Source organism: Fundulus heteroclitus, chromosome 3 (genome assembly GCF_011125445.2).
Source record: "Fundulus heteroclitus isolate FHET01 chromosome 3, MU-UCD_Fhet_4.1, whole genome shotgun sequence".
In the NCBI taxonomy this organism is placed as follows: domain Eukaryota; kingdom Metazoa; phylum Chordata; class Actinopteri; order Cyprinodontiformes; family Fundulidae; genus Fundulus; species Fundulus heteroclitus.
In genome coordinates this window covers 3,296,153-3,318,630 of record NC_046363.1, presented here as the reverse complement: position 1 = coordinate 3,318,630, position 22,478 = coordinate 3,296,153, and the positions used below count along the sequence as shown (strand labels likewise).

General features: G+C 41.7%; 1 protein-coding gene across 1 annotated transcript in view; it reads right to left on the bottom strand.

Annotated features, from left to right (window-relative positions):
• tsnare1 (T-SNARE Domain Containing 1) overlaps nt 1–22,478 on the bottom strand; it is a 188,289-nt gene that overhangs the window by 15,945 nt on the left and 149,866 nt on the right. The window contains exon 9 of the mRNA XM_036127446.1: nt 8,573–8,645. Within this exon, the coding sequence (XP_035983339.1) occupies nt 8,573–8,645 (73 nt within the window). The remainder of the gene's footprint in view (nt 1–8,572; nt 8,646–22,478) is intronic.

Below are 22,478 nucleotides of genomic sequence, written 5' to 3'. Positions count from 1 at the left end.
CCCTTTATTATATGTCAATTAAAAGTAACTGAACAATTCTAACTAAAAATATGTTCAATCTGTAATATTTCAAAATAAAACAAACATCCAACTTGTTCAGTTCAACACTGCTGACTGAAAACCAATGTAGTCTGTTTCAATATTCCACAAATGAACAGATTTTTAACATCTTTGTTTCCTGTGCAGTGTCTGTCTGCTAAAATAACCTTGTTGATTGTATATCTTCACTCACAGGCTTTAATATAGCATTCCCATATTCATGTGCCAGCGTGAATATGCCATAAAAGCGCTAATCCTTCTTTTACAGTCCATTCATTTCTTTGTATTACCTGCTGCTTTCACTACACACACCTCCACAGTACAACCACGTGTTATTCATATTTGCTACTACACCAACAAAAAAAAAGCCATGTTAACAAAGAGGCCAACGGCATTTTCAGTGCCTCCCTGTTTAATGGGAAAAGGTTCATTATTGCCTGACTCAGTAATGATCAGATTGGACCTCTGCTGTGAGATAATGAACTTTGTGTCCTGTTGTATCTGCTCACCCATTTGGATTGAGGCACAGCATTTTCCCTACCTTCCAAATCCATGTCAACACTCTTCTGCCATGCAAATATTTTGGGTGGAGTTTATGTAAGTGATTGTTATGGGACTGTAATTGGAGTGTGTGTGTGTGTGTGTGTGTCTGTTTTTGGGGGGGGGGGGGGGGGGGGGTTGGGTAGGGGTTGTATGACACATGATTGGTCAGATTAACAATGTTGGGAGCCAGTTTACAGTTGCTGTGCCAAACTAGATTTATTCTTGACATAAATTATGGCCCCTGGGTCGGAAACTGTATTTGGTAAGTGGAGTTGATCCAGTCGATTACGTCTCATTTCCAACATCTAGACCTGGAATTTTGTTAAAATGTGTAACGAGAGTTCCAGTTAATAGGTTAAAGTACACTTATTGTTCTTCCATAGTATGGCAGTTGGTTATTTCAACATACTGAGAAAATTTGTGTCATGATTTGCAGAGAAGGACCAAAGCGGCAACCAGATGACGGCAGGTGCATGTGGAAAATAATGATATTTAATGAAAGTAACTTTCTGAGTACACAAGGGAACCAAAACAGGGCATGAAAACAGGAGCACAGAAACAGGCATGAAAACAGGGCGAAAACAGGACGACGCAACAACGGATGAACAAAAATAAATAAAATGATCAATAAAAAAGAATGATCTCGGCACTGGTGCTGGTCTTATCCATAATTCAGCACAGCTACCCAACTCCTCCCTGCCTGCAATCATCCCTCACTGGCTCCACCTGTTCTCACCTGCATAAAACCTGCTACACGGTAAGAACTTTCCAGTGTTTCTGATTCTGCCTGCCTGTCTGTTACCCGACCTGTTCTGCCTTATCGTTACCGAGCCTGCCTGACCTTGTCTTGAGTCTCCCTGACCGCCTGGAAACCTGACCTGATCTGTCCTTGGACCTGCCTGCCTGCCCGACCTGTGCTGCCTGCCCATATACCCGACCCTGTCTGCCTGTGAGTACCGGAACCTGCCTAATCCTTTATGAAATATCTTCCCCCGCCAGTTATTGGACCTGGACCAGACCTGGACTTTCCTCTCCGATCTCCCTGTTTGTACCGCTGCTGGATCTCTGCCTTTCTGTTATTGAACCCAGACCCCTCTGGATTACGCCCCTGGAGAGCCCCGAACGGACTGTTTGCCTGCCTGTTAGCCGCTCAACCGCTTCAGCCCCAAAAGCCCAGTCCGAAGTCGGATCCTCGCCCCGGACCTGTTCATTTATGTGGGTAGATTCAGCTATACAGTCTAACCAACTAAGATGCAGAAGTTTGTCCCCTTAAGACCAGCCCCTCCTTGTTTGCATAATGAGGCAGAAATACATACTTAAATGTAATGCAGAAATAAATAGCGTTGAACGAATAAATAAGATAAAGAAAAATACAAACAATAAAACAGACAAGTATATTAAAACATACACAATACATGTAAAAAATAAGTAATTCATAAATTACGTTAAAAATTATAATGAATAATAAACAAATAAGGTAATTATTAGAAAGGTGAATAAAGAAGCTAATTAAAAGAGATATGCCACATATTTTAATTACTGCTTGCATTTATTTATTCTCAGTAATTGTGGAATATTTATTATGGTATTTTTACATGTATTTTTGGCATTTCTGATGGAGCTCATCCTTTTGCTTAATTACTATTAATTGTATGTAACTTTGTGCCTTTGCAATTGCCATGCCCGAACCTCCCCATTGTGGGACAATCAAAAACTGTCTTACCTTATCATATTTTCTGTATTTTTGTGCTTTTGATTATATACTTATTTATTGAGCATTTATTAAATTCTGTATTTATTTTTACATATGTCAGAGTTGGTCATTCTCCCTGCATTTGGCATTTGTGCAAAGGAAGAAAAGCCCAGTTACATGTTTCTGGTTATCAGTGCAAACCTTTAAGGTAATTCTGATTTCTGATTTTATTCTCTTATACTCTTTGATTCAGACCACACTAGGTAATGATAATTACTTTCACTAAATGTGGTTCCTAAATTAAACACTACATTAACATGTTTCTGTTGTTTATGGTAAAACATTAAGGCTAAAGCTAATGTACAGTAACATGTTTACACTATTTACTATAGACACCACACTTTCTGTTATATTTGCTGTTAAATTCCTATTACCACTAGATTTGTTATTAGTACCATTCATATAGTTCCCTAAAAAAATGCACAATAAATTATAAGTCTCCAATCATTTATTTTCATTAGGGCACCTATGTATATTTTGTTCTACTTATCATGAGTTTTATGATTGTTTCAAAAGTTGCATTGGTCGACGCGGAACAGGTGCCCAGTACACTGCATGGAGAGATTTAGCCTCAGCTGCATTCGAGTTTGGAGGTGCATATGGAAGACAATGTTTTTGACCAGTCTTTGGTAAAAAGGGAAGAAGCTGAGACAGCACACCAATCAAAACGGCCATCTATATAAGGCTGGATCATCACATCATCTTTTCAGAATTGCTCATCCATCTTCTTTCCCGACAGCTCTAACTTCAATATCCTGTTCTCCTCCAGCTGTTGGTTAATTTCAGAACATCTTTGGCCACAAAATCATTGTTCGAGCAGTGCTTCAGCCTTTTCATTTATTTGGACTTTCAGCCACCTCGATCTTGGTGTAGCTTCGTCCACACCAAATTTCATAGCCGTTACTCTTAAAGGTGCATTTTTATTTATACCCGCTATCTTACCAGTTGGATCGAGTTAGGCTGAAGGTGCAGAGCTGTCCACTCTGGGAGCTCTTTGTCTGTTTCTCTGGCAGCTAAATTGGTTGGGGGTTGCTGTTTTGATTTATATGTGCCCAAGATGTAAAGAAGGTACCCAGTCAGGATGGCGATCCAGAAACTCATAAACTGCACTGCAAAACGGGAACTAAAAGTAAGTAAAGTTTTCTTGAAATGAGTGTATCTGCCCTTGATTTGAGCAGGCAAATAAGATGATCTGCCATTGGAATAAGATTTCTGCACTTAAAATTGAAACAACTCATCTCCATAATCTGTTTATAAGTGCAGTATATCTAATTATCTTGATTTAGGGGTAAAAATACTCATTCCATAGTACTTTTCAGTATGATTAAAAGTGCAGTCCAACTTATCTCATATCTTGACCTCCTGCTACTATATTTTTGTAATGTTTTCTTTTCTTATGTTCCATTTACGCACAGCATTTAATATTGTTATTGAAATGTGCTATACAAATAAACTTGCCTTGCCTCAACTTGCCTGGGATATCAGGCCAAGACAATCCAACATGTGGGACATGCCTCGCAATAAAATAGCAGCTTGGCGTGATCGAAGACCAACGATCTACAACAACATTCATCATATCAGAATATTTACTCACGTCAATCAACTCTGTGGTCACACATCTGAGCAATCACAGTTTTAGCATCCGCTTCAGTGAACACCAATGCTCATACTGTATTCCAAGCAACATACCTGCCTTTTCTCTCTTGGAATTAGATATTTTTTTTGTCATTTTTTTCCCACTGATTTAGAGTCAAATATGTATTGTTTGAGAAAGCACAGAAATTGTTTTAACTGAAAATGTTTTATTGTATCTTATCTGTTATTTACACCACACACCAAGGTACAGCCTTTAGTAAATCTCCCAATAACCAGGTTGCATCTCATCTCATCTGTCCAGGAGCTCAATGATGCCTTGTTCAAGATTTGGGAGGAGATACTTCAGGACGCCATCCATCATCCTATATTGAGCATGCTTGTCAATGTTGAACATACACCTGGGACCCATAAAAAAATTGAGAAACATTTTAAGTAGTTGCAATTAGGGCTGGGTGATATAGAAAAACAGCATATTGATAACATAGAAATCATACTGATTGCTGTCAATAATTATCAAAAAAATCCATCCATCCATCCATCGTCTTCCGCTTATCCGGAGTCGGGTTGCGGGGGTAGCAGCTTCAGTAGGGAGGCCCAGACGTCCATCTCCCCAGCCACTTGGGCCAGCTCCTCTGGGGGAATCCCAAGGCGTTCCCAGGCCAGCCGAGAGACATAGTCCATCCAGCGTGTCCTGGGTCTTCCTCCTGTGCCTCCTCCCGGTGGGACATGCCCGGAACACCTCACCAAGGAGGCGTCTTGGAGGCATCCTAACCAGATGCCTGATCTACCTCAACTGGCTCCTCCCGATGTGGAGGAGCAGCGGCTCTACTCTGAGTCCTCCCCAGATGACTGAGCTCCTCACCCTATCTCTAAAAGAGAGCCCAGACACGCTATAGAGAAAACTTTTAATTTTTCAGCTACTTGTATCCGGGATCTCGTTCTTTCGGTCATGACCCAAAGCTAATGACCATAGATGAGGGTAGGAACATAGATCGACCGGGAAATCGAGAGCTTTGCCTTTTGGCTCAGCCCTCTCTTTACCACAATGGACCGGCACAGCGCCTGCTTCACAGCAGATGCCGCACCAATCCACCTGTCGAGCTCCCGCTCCATCTTCCCCTCATCCGTGAACAAGACCCCAAGATACTTAAACTCCTCCACTAGGGGTAACACATCCTCCCCAACCTGTAGAAGGCACTCTACCCTTTTTCCGGCTCAAGACAATGGTCTCAGATTTGGAGGCACTGATTCTCATCTTGGCCGCTTCACACTCAGCTGCGAACTGCTCCAGTGAGAGCTGTAGACCATGCCCTGATGAAGCCAATAGGACCACGTGATCCACAAATAGGAGAGACGCAATCCTAAGGCCACCAAAACGGATCCCCTCAACAACTTGGCTGCACCTATAAATTCTGTCCAGTAAAGTAATGAACAGAATCGGTCACAAAGGGCAACCTTGGCAGAGTCCAACTTTCACTGGAAATGAATCTGACTTACTGCCGGCAATACGGACAAGGCTCTGGCACCGGTCTTACAGAGACCTAACAGCCCATATTAAAGGGCCCGGTACTCCATTCTCCCGGAGTACCCCCCACAGGAGCCCCCGAGGGACACGGTCGAATGCCTTCTCCAGATCCACAAAACACATGTAGACTGGTTGGGCAAACTCCCATGCCCCCTCCAGGATCCTGCTGAGGGTGTAGAGCTGATCCAGTGTTCCATGGCCAGGACGAAAACCACACTGCCCTTCCTGAATCTGAGATTCGACTATCTGGCCGTCCCTCCTTTCCAGAACCCCAGAATAGACCTTACCATGGAGGCTTAAGAGTGTGATTCCTCTGTAGTTGGAACACACCCTCCGGTCCCCATTTTTAAATAGGGGGACCACCACCCCATTTTGCCAATCCAGGGGAACTGCCCCCGATGTCCACACAATGCTGCAGAGCCACGATAACCAACATAGCCCCACAACATCCAGAGCCTTAAGGTACTCTGGGAGAGTCTCATCCACCCCCAGAGCCCTGCCACCGAGGAGTTTATTAACAACCTCGGCGACCTCAGCACCAGAGATGGGAGAACCCGACCCAGAGTCCCCAGGCTCTGCTTCCACAATGAAAGACGTGTTGGTGGGATTAAGGAGGTCTTAGAAGTATTCCGCGCACCGACGCACGACGTCCCGAGTCGAGGTAAGCAACACACCACCCCCACTTTAAACTGTGTTGGTACTGCACTGCTTCCCCCTCCTGAGATGCCGGATAGTGGACCAGAATGTTTTCGAAGCTGTATGGGAAGTCTTTCTCCATGGCCTCTCAGAACTCTTCCCACGCCGAGTTTAGCTCAGGCTCCTTCCCCACCAGAGGTGAGATTCCACGTCCCAAGAGCCAGCTTCTGTAGCCGAGGATCCGAACGCCAAGGTCCCTGCTCTTGATTGCCACCCCCTCCCTGGGCTGCCACCTTACCGTGGTGGAGGGGTTTGAGTGTCCCAATGATCCTATGAGCTATGCTGTCAGGGATTTTATGCCCCTAGTAGGGTCACCCAAGGCAGACAGGTCCTAGGTAAGGAACCAAACAAAGAGCAGCCCAAAACCCCCTTATGATGAGTACGACTAATGGACGTTGTGTTCCCTCGCCCAGACGCAGGTCACCGGGGCCCCAATCTGGAGCCAAGCCTGGAGGTGGGGCACGTTGGCGAGCGCCTGGTGGCCGGGCTTTTGCCCATGGAGCCCGGTTGGGCTCAGACCGAAGAGGAAACATGGGTCCCCCTTCCAATGGGCTCACCGCCTGACGGAGGGGCCAAAGGGGTTGGGTGCATTGCACAATGGGTGGCAGTCGAGGGCAGTATATATATATATATATATATATATATATATATATATATATATATATACACACACACACAAGACCTTTGTCATTCTGTTGTAATGTCAAAATCGCCTGCTACCATTCCTTGCCTAAGGACTACAGCCGAGCCCACCCTATCAACACTCAACACATGGAGCTCCGCACACGACACAATTTGCCAAAAGACTTCAACTGAGAGAAAGTTATGTCCCTACTGTTCATTGCAAAGCTGCTGATGACGGAGATTTAAGTACTTAATGATGTCTCTTGTGTGGTTTTTTTTATTGCTGTTTGCTAAGAACATGATTTATCATCTAGCAAAGGCTAATGCTAACAATAGGCTACTGTCAACCCTGTATCAATTTAGAAAACCTACCACTCAGAAACCACTTGCTGTGTCCTTGTTGGTTGTACATGAGGCTTCACTTCTGCTTCTGGGTCTGACTCAGTCAATAATGTACTGTTGTACCATTTTGCATCTGTTTGCAGCCATTTTCACATAAGTAAATTGCAAGGGTAAACAGTGAGTTGGAGGGTTAGTTGGAGTCCTCATTTTGAAACAAGCTCAAAATAGGCTAAACCGAGGAGGTGAAATCTCATTATCTGAGAATGATCTTGTGCAAAAAATGTAAGGAACTTGTTTTGTATAGCCTATAGACCTTTTCTAACTTCTTTAAAACGTCTCCTTTAAGTACAATTTGTGCCAACTGGAGTAACTTCACTGAATGAAGAACAAGCATGTTTAACCAAAAATGTACCAGGCTAAAACAACACTTCTGTTTTGTAAACAAGCTTCATTGTTCAAATTATATTTTCTATCTACTGAGTATTTGGAGCCATTTGGAGCGCAAGTGCATTCAACATACTGTCAATGGAAATATTTTGCACTGTTCTAACATATTACCTACTGTAAGTATTGGTTTCAAAATCTGTATGTGTTAAAGAAATATACATTTGGAAGGGTACATTTCTTCTGCTTCAATGTTTTATTTAGTAATGATACTGCTTTGTTCTGTTTTTTTATTTTCCTGTTTAAAATACCAGAATTTTTACTCAACTTACATTTTGGTCTGTCTGATCAAATGTTTTTTCACTAATTAAGTTACATATTTTAATCAAAACAATAGTATTTGAGTAGTCTTTTCTCCAAATATGGTTTGTCTCTTGAATAAAAATACATTGAAGCAAAACTGCTCTTAAGTACACTTTTGGCTACTCTGCCTACATTTGTTCATTTATCTCTGTCAGGTTTATATCCAACAGTCTAAATAGTTTCCTAGCTAAGAACATAGCTGAAGACAGTAATCTCAGACCTTTCACCTTTAGGCAGAACTGATCTACCACCTGATCAGCACACTATTTTTTGGGTATGTCTCTTTAGCTTCAATGTTGTTTGATGTTTAGTAAAGACTAATTCTCTTTGAGTGATCCTGATTTAGCCAGAAGGAACAATCTCTGACCCGACAGCACAGCATGTGTATCTCCATGCTAAGCTTTACCCTTTTTGCCCAGACTACAACACATCCAGGGAATGGAGAGCATTTACAGAAATCAGTGCATCTAACGCGATTTTCTCTCACAGGCCAATGTCAGTGTAATCCTGACTACATTTTGCTTCACATAAGAGAAGCTTTTCTGGTGCTGAGGTTAAAATGTTTGTTTGACCAGAGGCTTTTTTGGTTTCATGTTATTAATGGAGTGTATGGTGGTAAAACAGCTTTTTAAAATATTATAATTTCTATGTTAGCCATGCAAGGCAAATGAAACAACCTTTAAACACACAATAAAAATGTGCCTTACCTATTGTGTCTCCTTGTTCATGGACCATACTGGCTAGATCCTTCATTATTTGACTGACATCCAGCATGTCTCTCTGCAGAAAAAAAGAGACCTGTTGGTTAATAATGCTGGTGGTTCAGCCAACACTTTGTTTAGCATTCACTTACTAAGGAATAAGGGGTGTTGAGGTGTGATTTGCTGCATATCTTGTACATTCATTGTTTTTATTTCCACAATCAAATCAACAACATATGTAAGGAACCTGCAGTGGTACAGTGGCACAGTTGTGATAATTCAAACATAGATAATTATGTGGAACGTTTTGTTCATTGCATTATCATTCAAGCTAAGTGTAGAATTTTTTTGCAGACTGTTTATCATAGAAATTCAATGGGTTTCGATGACTGTGTGATAACTTTCACAGCAAGATATTCATCCGCGATTTACGCCACTTCCAAGCTCTCAATACACTTCCACACAGACTTCTCTACATCGGTTAGAGTCATGGGTCCATGATGCGGTCAGCTCCCTTTGTCGGCTCCCGTTGCTCAAAAACAGAGACTTTGGTATCCAATTTTTTTTTCTGTAAACAGTAAGCCGCTGTGTGACTCTAACCCTTTAATTAGCATTGTAACTGAGGATTTCTGGGTTTGACACTGGCACCACATGAGGTGGAAGGAGACTGGTCTCGGAGCTGGGCTTCTGGGTACTGCATCGGCCAGTGGTACTGGCACTTCTGTACAAAACACTGGGCAGCTGAATGTCTTATGGCAATCCTTAAGGGACATTTAACCAGGATGTTTTAAACAGGAAAACATGTTTCATCTACGCAGCAATGATGAAGCTGATGGATGAGGGAAACTTGTTTGCGCGGCGGCGGTCCTTGCAGCTGTGTTCCCTCTACTACTGGACGTGCGGAAACCATTGCACCGCAAATTGGTTCCGCCATGACGCAAAGCGTCCGGACGCGTGCGTTTCAAGAGTGAGATTTTGATTGTATGATTGAGATTTTCAAAGTAATGCGTGTGAGCGTGTGCAATTGATGAAATGCGTGTGTCACACGGTCAATGCGTGCGAGTTGAGAGCTATGGTCAGGGTTCTGATCAAGCCCCTGCCAAAAAATCAGCCCCCAATAGGGTAGTTCACGCGTGATGTCAGCGCTACATCCGGGTCCCGCGGGTAGGCAAAAAACAGTACTGTTCTCGTCTACTACATGACAAAAAGGATGATTTAGAGCGTACTTTTAGTTAGTTTATTTTCGAAATGTAAGCAATGCCTACGAGTTGTTGTGCTCCCGGTTGCACAGAGGGGCATTCCAAATCGTTGGATGTACGTTTCTGTCGTTTACCGAAGGAGGAAGGACGAAGAAAGAAATGGATAATTTCAATGAAAAGAGCGCAGGCAGACACTCCCAATGGACTGGGGGAGCCATCATACTACGACAGAATTTGCAGTCTACACTTCATCTCCGGTAAATACAACTTAATTCTGCTCTAGTCATTGTTCTACTTCAATAGCGGTGGAGGGGAGGTGGCGATCGCTACACGGGCCGGAGAAGCGGCTGCAGCTCCAGACAGCTGCTCCATTACGCCCCCGTTCACGGGCGCTAGTACTTCTATTTTTACGCTGCAATGTCGCTGACACCCCCACCCATTTTAGCAAGACAAAAACACCAAAATAATCCGTAGTAAACAATGTTTTTTTTAACCTACTGAGACGCGGTCTGTGTCCGACTCCGCTTTCTGCTGTTATATCATTTCATGATCACAAACAACAAATAAAAAAACAAGAAAAACAGTGTATATACAAAATAAACATAACTATAGAGAATATACATTCCTCAATTATGTATACCCGCTCATCTGTGCTGGGTCATGGGGGTCTGGTGCATATCTGGTGCAGTCCTTGGGTGAGAGGCAGAGTTCACCCTGGACAGGACATCAGTTCATCACAGGGCAACACCGAGACACACAAACAACCATGCACACATACTTAGGGTGTTCACATTGAACACAAATGTGGCAGCTGACCGACAATGTACATCATATTCTTATGCACGGGTGCAACACAGGAGTGATGAGACAACGCGATGCTAAGCGACGCCACAGACACAGTTCTAGTGACGCAAAATGCACAATTTTGGCAAGTAAAGCGATGCCAGAGTGACACGACACCTGCAATGGATGTGAAGCAACAGTTGTTGAGGTTGAAAGTTTTTTAACTTTTGTTTCTTGTCACGTCGCAACAACCAATCAGGAATTTGATGTGACTGTGATGTGGGGTAAAGGACTGCAGCGGAGATGAAGCTGTTTTTATTCAACATGGAAGGGATGTTGATAATGTCAGTCTGTGGTTGCCCTGAGTTTTATGTATTGTGTATTGTATTTTTAATACCATACTGAGACAAGTCCAGAAAGAACCAAGCCTGGAAAAGAGTGAGTGAGGAGACTGGAGTGGGGGCTAAGGGAAAAGCGTACAAAACATATCCTTTTTTTGTACAGCTCTCAGCCAAGTGATTCAAGATTACATGGTTCCGCATGCAAAGTACTTGCACGCGCACCTTACCCCAGCAGCAGATGTACCGACGTAATGCAAAATCCCACGTTTTGTCCATCCGACAATTGTACGATTGTACTGACGTACTAAAAGTAAAGCGTTGATTATTTTTTCAGATTATTCTGAGACATTAGTCCCTTAATCCTGGAAATGTTCTTCATGTGATAGAAGGCCTACTTTGTAATTGTGTTTAGATGCTTTTGGAGGGTTAGCTCAGAGTCCATCACTACTCCCAGGTTTTGGGCCTGATCAGTGGTTTCTAGCCGAAGAAACTGAAGCTGTGTGCTACCTTTTGAATGCTCCTATTGGTCCAAAAATAATCAGTTAAATTTTTATTCAACTGTAAATAGCTTTGGCATATCCATGGGTTGATTTCTTCAAAGCATTTACTCAGCGCTTGAATGGGTTCATAGTCACCAGGAGACATGGTGACGTCGAGCTGTGAGTTGCCTGCATAGTTATCGTAACTGATGTTTTTTTTATGATCTGAGCTAAAGGGAGCATGTACATATTAAAAAGCAGGGGACCCAGGATGGACCCTTGGGGAAATCCACATTTGATGTTTGTCACCTCTGATGTAAATTTACCTAATTCCATTAAAAAGTCCCTGTCCTTCAAATAGGATTTAAACCAGTCGAGTGTCATGCCAGAAGGGCTGACCCAGTGTTCCAGGCTCCCTAACGGAATGGAGTGTTTGACATTATCAAACGCTGCACTGAGGTCCAGTAATACCAACACTGTGGGTCTTCCACAGTCAGTATTTATACGGATGCCAATAAACACTTTGACAGTTGAGCACGGAAACCTAACTGACAAACATTAAAGCGGCTGGTTGTTGGTAAGAAGGTATTTAATTGTTAAGACACAGCTTTTTCAATAATCTTACTGATAAAGGGGAGGCTTGAGATGGCCTTGTAGTTCTGCAGAGTAGTTTGTCCAAATTGTTCTTTTTCAACAGTGGTTTGATAATTGCTGTTTTTAGAGACTGTGGGAATGCACCTTACAGAAGGGATGTGTATTACATGAGTCAAATCAGATCATATGACTGGCAAAGCAGACTTATTTCATGTAAACAGAATTAGATTGCAGCTTTATAAGCGGAGGAGATAGGGAAGTGTGTCGTAGCCATGTTTTGTCCATTGTTACGACAGCAACCTGTTGCGGAAGGTGCAAGAATAATTTGCAGAGCTTTTCGAATTAATCGCATAATGCTCAATAGACAGGATAATTTAGCGCAGCGCGACAGTGTAATTGTAGAGAGATTTTTCTTGGCGGCTGTTATAAACAGACAAACATCATTTAACAGTGGCTTTTAAAAAGAGGAAAAAGTTGTGTTAGAGCCATAAATAGAAAATATTTAAGTTATTTGTATGATGGTTTTATTTTTATTTTTATCATATTCAGTAAGAAGATTTGTTCAGGCCATTTTATTGTGAAGTTTAGTTTTACTTTGAAAGGCTTGGTTCCTTGTCGAGCCGTATATTGTATTAGAAAAAACTATGGACAGATTATTTAGACATGGAGCAAAACAGTTTTTGATCGTGTAAACTGTGGATGATATGTAATTTATTCAGAGATAAAGAATTTTTAGTTAAAATTCCCGGTTAGCATCACTGATCTCTGGTTAGTTCGCGTCCTTTACTTCCAGTGTCTAAGGAATGACACTGATATTGGATCTCTTGCCATAACAAGTGACTTTTTAAAATAAAGTATAATAATTAAAGGCTACCATTTTGTAGAATATTCTTGTGTTACGGCTGTAAGTGTCTGCTCCCAGTGGTGCAGACTGGACTCACACTAATGCTAAACTGGCTGTGGCAGCTCGTGTCTGGGGTTGGCCAAATGGATGTTGGCCTCGCCTCCAGCATGCTGGACTCCTGATTGGAACAGCTCCTCAAGAAATGGACCAATCCAGACCTTCCACCACTTTTAAAAGACTCTCTCACAGACACATCCAAGGGGGAGCCGCATTAGGAACAGTTAACACTGTTTGCTCCTCCCGTGCAGCATGGAACTGCCTTGTGACTTTAGTGGTTGTTTACTATTTGAATATTGAATGTCTGTGAGTTTGCCTGCTGTTGATTTAGCTAAGTTTTGACTTAGATATTTTCTGTGTTGTAGGGTTTTTGCCTGAAGGAGTTGGGCTGAGTGCCACTGCCTGTTTGTGTTTTCCAATTGTTTGTTTTGTTTAGAAACTGTTTAATTTAAATCCTGTTTGTTTGTTTTCATTTTGGTAAGCAACATGTTGGATGTTGTCTCTTTTTGTTCAAAGAAACATTATAAATAAACCTTTAATTTAATTTCCATCTATAAGACTACTTTATTATGTTACCCCGTCTTCCTGCCTAAAGTGGTCGTAACATCTTGTATTTCACTTTTACTTGTCCCCATGTTCTAGTGGCTGCCGTGGAGGCTCTGATATAAAAAACAAAGTAAATATGAAATTATTAAAAAGCAAAAAAACATACTGTAGAAAGTGATAGAAACATCTAACATGGACAGCACTTATGCATTTAATTTGTCTGCTATTTTTTGCCAGCCCTCTCTCCTGGCTTTAGCAGACTTTGAGGTGTTCCCTGTCGTTTTAATTAATGACTCAAATTCGGCATAACCTTCCAGTCAAAGCTCTTGTTCTGCTTGTGAGAAAAACTGTGTGCGTTCTTTGGCTAGGCTGAACAGCCTATAGCAGCGTTGCTGATAATTTTTTTCATGGTTAGCCGGATGAAATCATCTTGGATGTCTCATTTGATCTCAGATGTTTTAAGCAATGTACGAAGAACGGGCCCCATCCCCAAGTGCCCCACTGTGACAAGCCTAAATGACTACCGACCTATAGCCTTCACCTCAGTTGTCAAAGTGCTTTGAGAGGCTGGTCATCACCCACATCAAGGACTCCATCAATGCCACTGTCACACAGAGAGACATGTCACTGGGTGGTGGTGGTATAAGTCTGATTCGTGGGGGGTCATAGAACTTATTGAGTGCATCTGACAATGAGGGGGTCCTTTGGGCATTGTGCATCCCTGATGTCGTAGTCCATGATGCACTTGATGCCCTTCCACATGCGCCAGGGGTTGTTGGTGATGAACTGACCCTTTATTTTCTGGGCATATGTGGCTTTGGCCCTCAAAATCTTGCAGTCAGTCCTTGCCTCGCTGAATGCTGATGCCTCGCCTGTCCTGAATTCAGCGTCCCTAGCTTTCAGTAGAGCTCTCACTTCAGCATACAGCAAGGGTTTCTAGTTTGGATTACAGGTTACTGTCCTGGTGGTGGTGAATTCATCAGCACACTTGAAGATGAGGCCAAGAACATAGGAGATGTATTCCTCAAAGTCCACCTCACCCTGATATGTAGCTGCCTCTCTGAAGATCTGCCAATCTGTGCATTGAAAAGAGTCCTGGAGTATAAAGGTTACATCCCTAAGCCACACAGTGACTGTCTTCATTGTTGGCCTAATCCGTCTCATCAGCAGATGGTATGCTGGTGCCAGCAGGATGGAGATGTGGTCAGAGAGGGGCAGGTCTCTGTACACACCATGAAGGTTAGTGTACACACAGTCCAGAGTGTTGTATCTCCGAATGGGAATGGTGACATGCTGGTAAAAACTTGGCAGAGAGTCCATCAGTTTCACGTGATTAAAGTCCCCAGCAACCAGATAAAACGCCACCGGGTGCTTTATCTGCAGTGAGTTAATGGTGTCATACAGCTTATTTGATGTGTCATTTTCATTAGCACCTGGCATGATGTAAACAATGGTGACAATCACCACAGTAAACTCCCATGGCAGATAGTACGGCTGACAATTCACAGTCATAAGGTATATTTCCTCAGAGCAGAAGGATTTTACCAGTCCAGAAGTTCATACACCAACCTTCAGTCATGTACACACAGAGTCCTCCTCCCCGTGTTTTTCTTGACCGTTGGTTGCATCCCCTAGGAAAAGCTGAAGGTCATTGATCTGGAAGGCTGAATCTGGCATGTTGTTGCTAAGCCAGGTTTCCGTTAGGCAAAGAGCAGCACAGTTCTTCATCTCTGTAGAAACACTGACATAACAAGTCCACTGTGTTATCCAGTGAGCAGACATCCAATTCCTTGCAAACAGGATGAGAGGAGCAATGGAACAGGTCATCAGACATGTCACCAGACCTATTGTGTCCTCAGCAGGTCCATGGTAGATAGCATCTACCTGATTCGGGATGTTTTGGAAGTCTCCAGTTAATTTGGTCCGAAAATAGCCTTGGTCTCACTTGACCAAGAAAAGGCCTTTGACCGTGTCAAACAGAGCTTCCTCTGGGAAACCATGGGGAGGTTTGGGTTCGGCGCTGGTTTTATAGCCTAGATGCAAGTGCTGTGCAATAATATTGAGAGTGTGCTAAAGATCAATGGTAACCGGTTTGCTCATGGTTTAACTTTACCTGGTTTTAGCATAAATATAGTTTTATCAGAGCCTGATGTTGTTGTTCTTATAAAAGCTCACCAAAATGTTGACATATTAAACAAGGACACCAATAATTTTTCCAACCTGTCTTCCTCGAGGATGAACTGGCGTAAGAGTAAAGCCTTCACCATGGGAGGGCTTCCGGTTCTCCCACAAAATCTTCATTGGAAGACAGATGGTTTAAAGTGCCTTGGGGTTTATCTGGGGGATAAAACCATTGTACAGAAAAATTGGGAAGACATGGAACAAAAACTTAAGAGTAAACTGGCAAAGTGGAAATGGCTCCACCCTTAGATATTCTTTAGAGGCAGGGCGTTGGTTTTAAATAATCTCATTACATCACAGCTGTGGCACACGGTTTCTGTTTTTGACCCACTGCTGTGCCTGCTAGTAAAGGTACAGTCTAAGATGATTTTTAATGATTTACCCTGGGTGCCACAGTCTGTCTTGATTTTAGGGGGTCCAGGGTCTTGTCCACTTGGCAAGCAAAACAGCTACTATCTGCATGCAGTTCCTCCAGAAGTACTTGGCAGGGCCTCCTGACACTGTGTGGAGAGACTTAGCCAGTTGTATTCTCAGACGTGTAGATAAATTAGGTTTGGATGCTGCTCTGCTTCTAATCAGTTTTAGCTTTTTAAAGTTAAAAGAGTTTTATCAGAGTGGTTTTAAATCAGTCTTGCTCTTTTTAAGTTAAAAACATTACAAATGTTCAACTCTCTGTGTTGGTTTTTAGAATAGCCTTTGGTTTATGGAGCAAGATTGGACGTCTGTGGAACAGTGACTATAAGGCAGCTGGTCGAGGTGGCCGGACCGGATTTTGACAACGTCCAAGACATAAGTTTGCTGCTTGGGATCAGGTTGGTGCGGTGATACTTGGAACTGGTGAAAGAGAGGATGACAGCTGGAGACATGCATCTCTTGCAGCTGTTTTTCACAGAAGAAACCCTGACCCTGCAGACCCATCCAGATGGACGTCCACCTGGATCCTGACTTTACAGAGGACAGTGGTCCTCTGCTACAAAATGTAAACTTAAGGATGGACTTGAGCAGCATGTGCTATATCAGACATTTGTTAAGATTTGCAACAAGAGATCTCTGCAAAGCAGAGCTGTAAGTGTGTGGGATAACAAGTTTGGAGGACAGAAACACCAGGGGAGGACTCTCTATAAGCCTCCAAAAAGAAAACGGACTGACGATCTTCAGTGGAGGATCCTTCGTGGCGCCATTGCAACAAACTTATTTTTGTCAGTCATTACATTACTTGCAGTTTGTCAGAGAAAGTCTGTCAGTTTTTATCGATTGTATATGGCTGACTACTTTTTTTTAACCTTTTGATAAGTGTTTTTAGCCTCTTTGGTGTAGTTTTTCCATTTCTGTTTTTATTAATTTTGTAGATTACTGTAAAACTACAAAGTTAAAATCTCAATTTTTTTTTTTTTTAATTCCAATGCAAAAATGGCTATTTATTTATCTAGAAGGGACAGGCTGCAGGCTGGACCTGAGCTTGATGTTGGAGCTCTGTGGAAGTGCAACATCGAGTCCAGGATTAGACTGGAGTTTCACTTCCACTTAAATGGAAGCTTAAATGCCTTTGTGCAACTTTGGGGTTTTAAGGGGGTTTTATGTACCATTTCTGATCAGAGTGAACTAAAATACAGCAAGCACGTTATGTAAATATCTATTTTTAAAGTTGTTCTGATCAGGTTTTTAACAGTGTTTTGTTAACTTATTCTATAAATTAATGTTTTGTTAAAAATCTAAAAAATCTTCTTATGTTTTAACGGCAGTTGGTAAAAAACTAGGAGCATTACCGCCTACTATTATACTATTGTTCAAGAGTGAAATCAGAGATCAACTATATTTTATTTATTAATCCTGTTTGCATGAGGTATATGATAAGTGCTCTCTGGCTATGGATGACATTATGAATAGTTGACTGATGATTTCCTTCTTTTCCTTCTTTTTCTTCCTCCACGTGTGACATTAAAATACACTTAATAAAAAGCAATAGCTTACACACGATTTCATCAAAGATGTCAGAACCTCAGAAAGTCTGAACATGTATATGTTTTATGTGGCTTTACACATAGGTCATAAAGATATTTTCAATGAAATTCTCCTTTGGTTCCTTATAATAACCGCATTATCTTCATTTATGTTCAATCCTAACTATACTCTGTGCTCTGCTTGGCTAGAAATAATATATAAAAAAAAAACTTCCCAGTTTTTGTTCAGTTATTCATCAGTCAGGGCACAGAGCAAACTGAAGCAGTTCTGGATGACCGCAACTAATTCTCTGTAGTCTCTGAGCTTTGATCCTGCTCTCAATATTTCTGCTCAAAGCAAATGAAAGCTTATAAAACCTCTGTCTATCTCCTACTCACAGGTTCCCCCTCCCACCTTATATTCCTCCATTATGGCGCTGTGCAATCACAGCTGCGTTTGTGTAGACTAACCCACTGGGCCATCCATCACAGGTGGCAGAGATTGCTGTGGAAACTGGCAGCCATCTTGTCACTTGGCAAAAAAGGCTTGAATGGAGCCAAAAAGGCCTCTGGCAAACCTTGCGCTGCTAAAGACTTTTTTTGAATTTACCTTTAGGCAGGCGGCAGGTCTATCAAGCTGTAATAGAATAACAAATTTATTTTACCTGGCAAAGCACTGGGCAATCAGGGCTCATTTCATCACAATGACAAAACAGTGTGTAGCCAATTTATTGTCAGTGGAGAGCTGTGTGTGGAAAAAAACACACACATACACAACTGAGGAAAATAGAAAAGATGTTATGGGTTAGGGCTTTTGCCCAAGAGCAGAGTGTGTGGCCAGGCCTTGAGCCAACAATGTGCCCTTTTCCATATTTCAGAGGCTTTAAATTCAGATAGTAGCAAGTCCAGCAGGCCCTGGTTACTGGCAATAGACTTAGAACCAGGCCTGAAGATTTTTTCATTATGTTTACAACAACAGGTTTATTACAGGAAGGCTTCTTATTACCCCGGGTAAAGTATATCAGCACTACTCAGAGTTGTTTATTTTTTTTATTTTTTTCATTCCTTCAGGGAAATTAAACCAAGCAAAGGGCTACTTTCACTATTTTGTTTGTCTGAAATTATGAAGTGAAATTTCCGAATGTGTTTATTCTTGAGCATATCTTTATTCAGCAATACTTCAGGACTTTGTCAAAGTGATACATAATACATAAAGAGTATAACTATTTATAAGTAGTTAACACTATTACTTCATAAAGGCCCTAGTTTGCTTGCTCTTCCCGTTTGGTAATTTTTCTGGACACATCCCACAGTCCAGAAATGTGGGTTAAATAGCAAAACTAGATTGCTGTGAGGTGAGTGTATAAACATTCCTGTCTGCCCTAAATGCCTCTGTAGCTACGTTTGCATTGACAAAAGTAACCGGAATAAACAGCCGATCGGAATACAAATGCATCATGTAAACAAGCCAATTGGAATATGATGATCGGATTAACCTCAATCGGAGTGAACCTGTATTCTGAATGAGTGTGGTAGTTTATGGCAATTGATAACCCGATTGTCATGCATATAAATGCTTGTCATACTCAAGTTATGCCGCATATCGCAAACTGACCCAAGTGCACATGTGTGGCCAATGTAAATGTGATGTATTTCTGCGTTGGGGAATGGCAAAAATGCTTGGGATCAGGTTGGTGCGGTGATACTTGGACCTGGTGAAAGAGAGGATGACTGCTGGAGACATGCATCTCTTGCAGCTGTTTTCACAGGAGAAACCCTGACCCTGCAGACCCATCCAGATGGATGTCCACCTGGATCCTGACTTTACAGAGGACAGTGGTGCTCTGCTACAAAATGTGAACTTAAGGATGAACTTTAGCAGCATATAAATGCTTGTCAGGCTCAAGTTATGCCAAATGTGGCAAACTGACCCAATTGCACATGTGCGGCCAATGTAAATGTGATCTATTTCTGCGTTGGCGAGTAGCGAAAATGCGTCGGGAAGCAAAACTGCTGGGGCTCCTGATAAAACCTTTCTGTTCTAAAAAATAAAAGAGCTCAAAATTGTTGCTAACTCAGTAACGTTTCAGTCATAATTATAACCTGGTGGAAGTCCTGCCTGGGTGCTCAGAAGATAAACAACTGATTAGGGAATTCCTGCCAGGGGAGATCATCAATAGAAAAAGAACACAACATAACATGTTAGAAAAATATAAATGTGATCATTTTATTTTCATTAAGTTACATCATTTAATACTGGTTTGTTTACTATTTTTGTGGTTTAGCAAAGATGGAGGTACTTGTTCTTCTGTGGTTTCTTTTTAGGGGAATTTGATGACGCACATCTGATAAGGATTCTATTCTGAATAAAGCCAGGTGCATACAAACAGACATGATTGGATTAATTGATTGTGTGCCCATATAAACAGAATTATTTAATCCGAATACATTTTAATCCGCTTGTGAAATTTTGTGCACGTAAACATAGCTTATGTTGGCCCAGTAAGGGGGCAGTGGTAGTTACCTGTCAAAGTAACAGGCGTCTGGCAAAAGCCAAAAACTTAAAGGTCTCAACAGGAGGGCTCATTGCAATGAGGTAAATGATTTACAATGATGATTTTTTTTCTTCAGTATCCTTTTATAGCTTTGTAATGCACACATTCCTCGTGATAAGCCTTCCAAAACATAAATACATTCAGTGTTGGAAATGATACAGTTTGGATTAGATACAGCCCCACTACTGACAATGTTTTCTGATCAGCCAGCCAAAGAAACCCATTTCCACTGAATGCATGAGAAGATTATGTTTTCTGTTCAAATGGTTTTGTCTTTCGATTTGCCTGGGAGTCTGAAATTTGTTTTTGTTTTTGTGTAGGACTCATGTTTTAAACTTCCACTTTTATAAACAGTTTCACTTAGTTTTAAGTTTTGATTTCCTTTTCTGTTTAGAATGGTTAGACCATCCTTTAGAACTATGCAGCACTTTCTTCCTGTTTAGGTTTAGGTATCCAGAATTCTTGCTGCATTTCCTTGTTTAAATCTTGATTGTGATCTGATTAGTTAAACTGGGGCAGATTGTATAACAAACCCAATCTCTGTCAGTTGCTTAAACATGACCACCTGGAAGTCCGACCAGACTGGAAAAATAGTTTGCTGTTTACTGCAAAGTAAAAAACGGCTCGCAACCCACTTTGCTGAAAGGATATGCTTTACAAAATATGATAATGCAGGCTTTATCTGTATTTTTCCACTATTAATTACCATTGGTATACCATGACCTGTCCACTGAGCCAACATTATTATGGGGGTCCATCCAGGGGCCAAACTACCACACAATGTATTTCCTGGAATCACAGACATATCCAAGCCATCCCTGATGTTAGGTTAGCAATTCTAAAGAGAGGCTTGTTTATTGAAGATGTAACATAGAGACAGGTTTTGTCTCCAATAATGCACTCTGGATTCACTCTGCCCTTCACCTATGGTAATTAGATAAGAATCACGATTGAAAGACAACAAATCTGGATACGTTTGACCAAAATTAGCTTCCTCTGTAGAACGGTTTGTAAGTAGCTCCGTTATCTAGGGGGAGCTCAAACTGGAGCTGCTACTCCTCTTTTTAAAAAAGGAGTCAGTTGAGCTATTATTTGACCAGGATGCTTTGGGGGCACTTCCTTTAAAGGTTTTCTGTGTAAGTCCCACTTGGAAGAGAACTCTCTGTTCACCCAGAACTCACGGAAGGAACTATATATTAATTCTGGATTTGGAGTAACTTGGAATTCCCCAGGACAAATTTATAAGTTTCACTGGATGTTTTCCCTTCACATTGTTACCCGTATGCTCTGCGGCCTCCCCTTTGGTTTAAATAATGAAATCTACCTACACTTTGGTAGATATAGCCACCTAACAGATAAATATATTTGACCCACCACAGCAGCAGATCATACAACACTTTCCCGTGCCTCAGTAAAGTCTGTTATTGTTTTAAGTGCATCATTACAGGTAGTTCAAACACATATTTCTAGCAGTGTAAGATATATTTTTTAGCTTTTTTTATTTGCAGAAACCTAAAGTAAAAAGCCAGCCCTTAATTTTTGGAAAGTGTAACCTAAATCTCTAGCAGCTCCAGGGGGAAGCACACTAATGCTTACCAGGGTCTCCTTCCACAAAGCCAAGACCTGCAAAATCTGAACTTGCTCACCAATAATCAATAAAGTGTCCTTGAGCTTTTGTTGGATGATCTGAAACATTGTAGAAGAAGAAATATTTATTGTCATTGCAATTGTACATTCCAATGAAATTAGTCTTTTGCATTTAACCCATCCCTTTGGGAGCAGTGGGCAGCTATCACAGCGCCTGGGGCTAAGGGTCTTGCTCAGGGACCCACAGTGGCAGTCTGCATGGATCAAACCAGGTACTTGCAACCTTCTCAGAGTGTAAGCATGCTGCTCTAACCACTAGGCCACCCCTGGTCTTAGTCTCAGACTTCCTTGGTTCCAAAACTCACCTGTGGTACTCTGGCACTTAATAAATAGTAATGTTTGCTGCTAAGAGTGACCACAGAGGAAAACATGCTTGAACAAATGAAGGACTTTGGGTGTCTTCATATTGTCAAGAAACATACATGCCAATCAGAAATTCAGACATCTTTGCAGTCTCTACCGAAGTCCTGGTGTCAGACAGAAAACAATTAAACTTGAGGCCAAGAGGGAAAAATATTCACAACAACAAACGTACTGGAGCATCTGATTGACACCTCAGTCAACATGCCTCATGTAGCGCTGGCTGAAAGGAATTTGTCTAATACTGGTTCAAATAAGCACTTGATGGAGAGCTGAAGCTCAGCCTAAAGCCTAAAGCAACCTGTGCAGAGTGAGTGAAATGCCATGTGAAATGAGAGACAAAGATAACCACCTTTTCAATGTTTCTGAGATAGTTCCAGCACAAC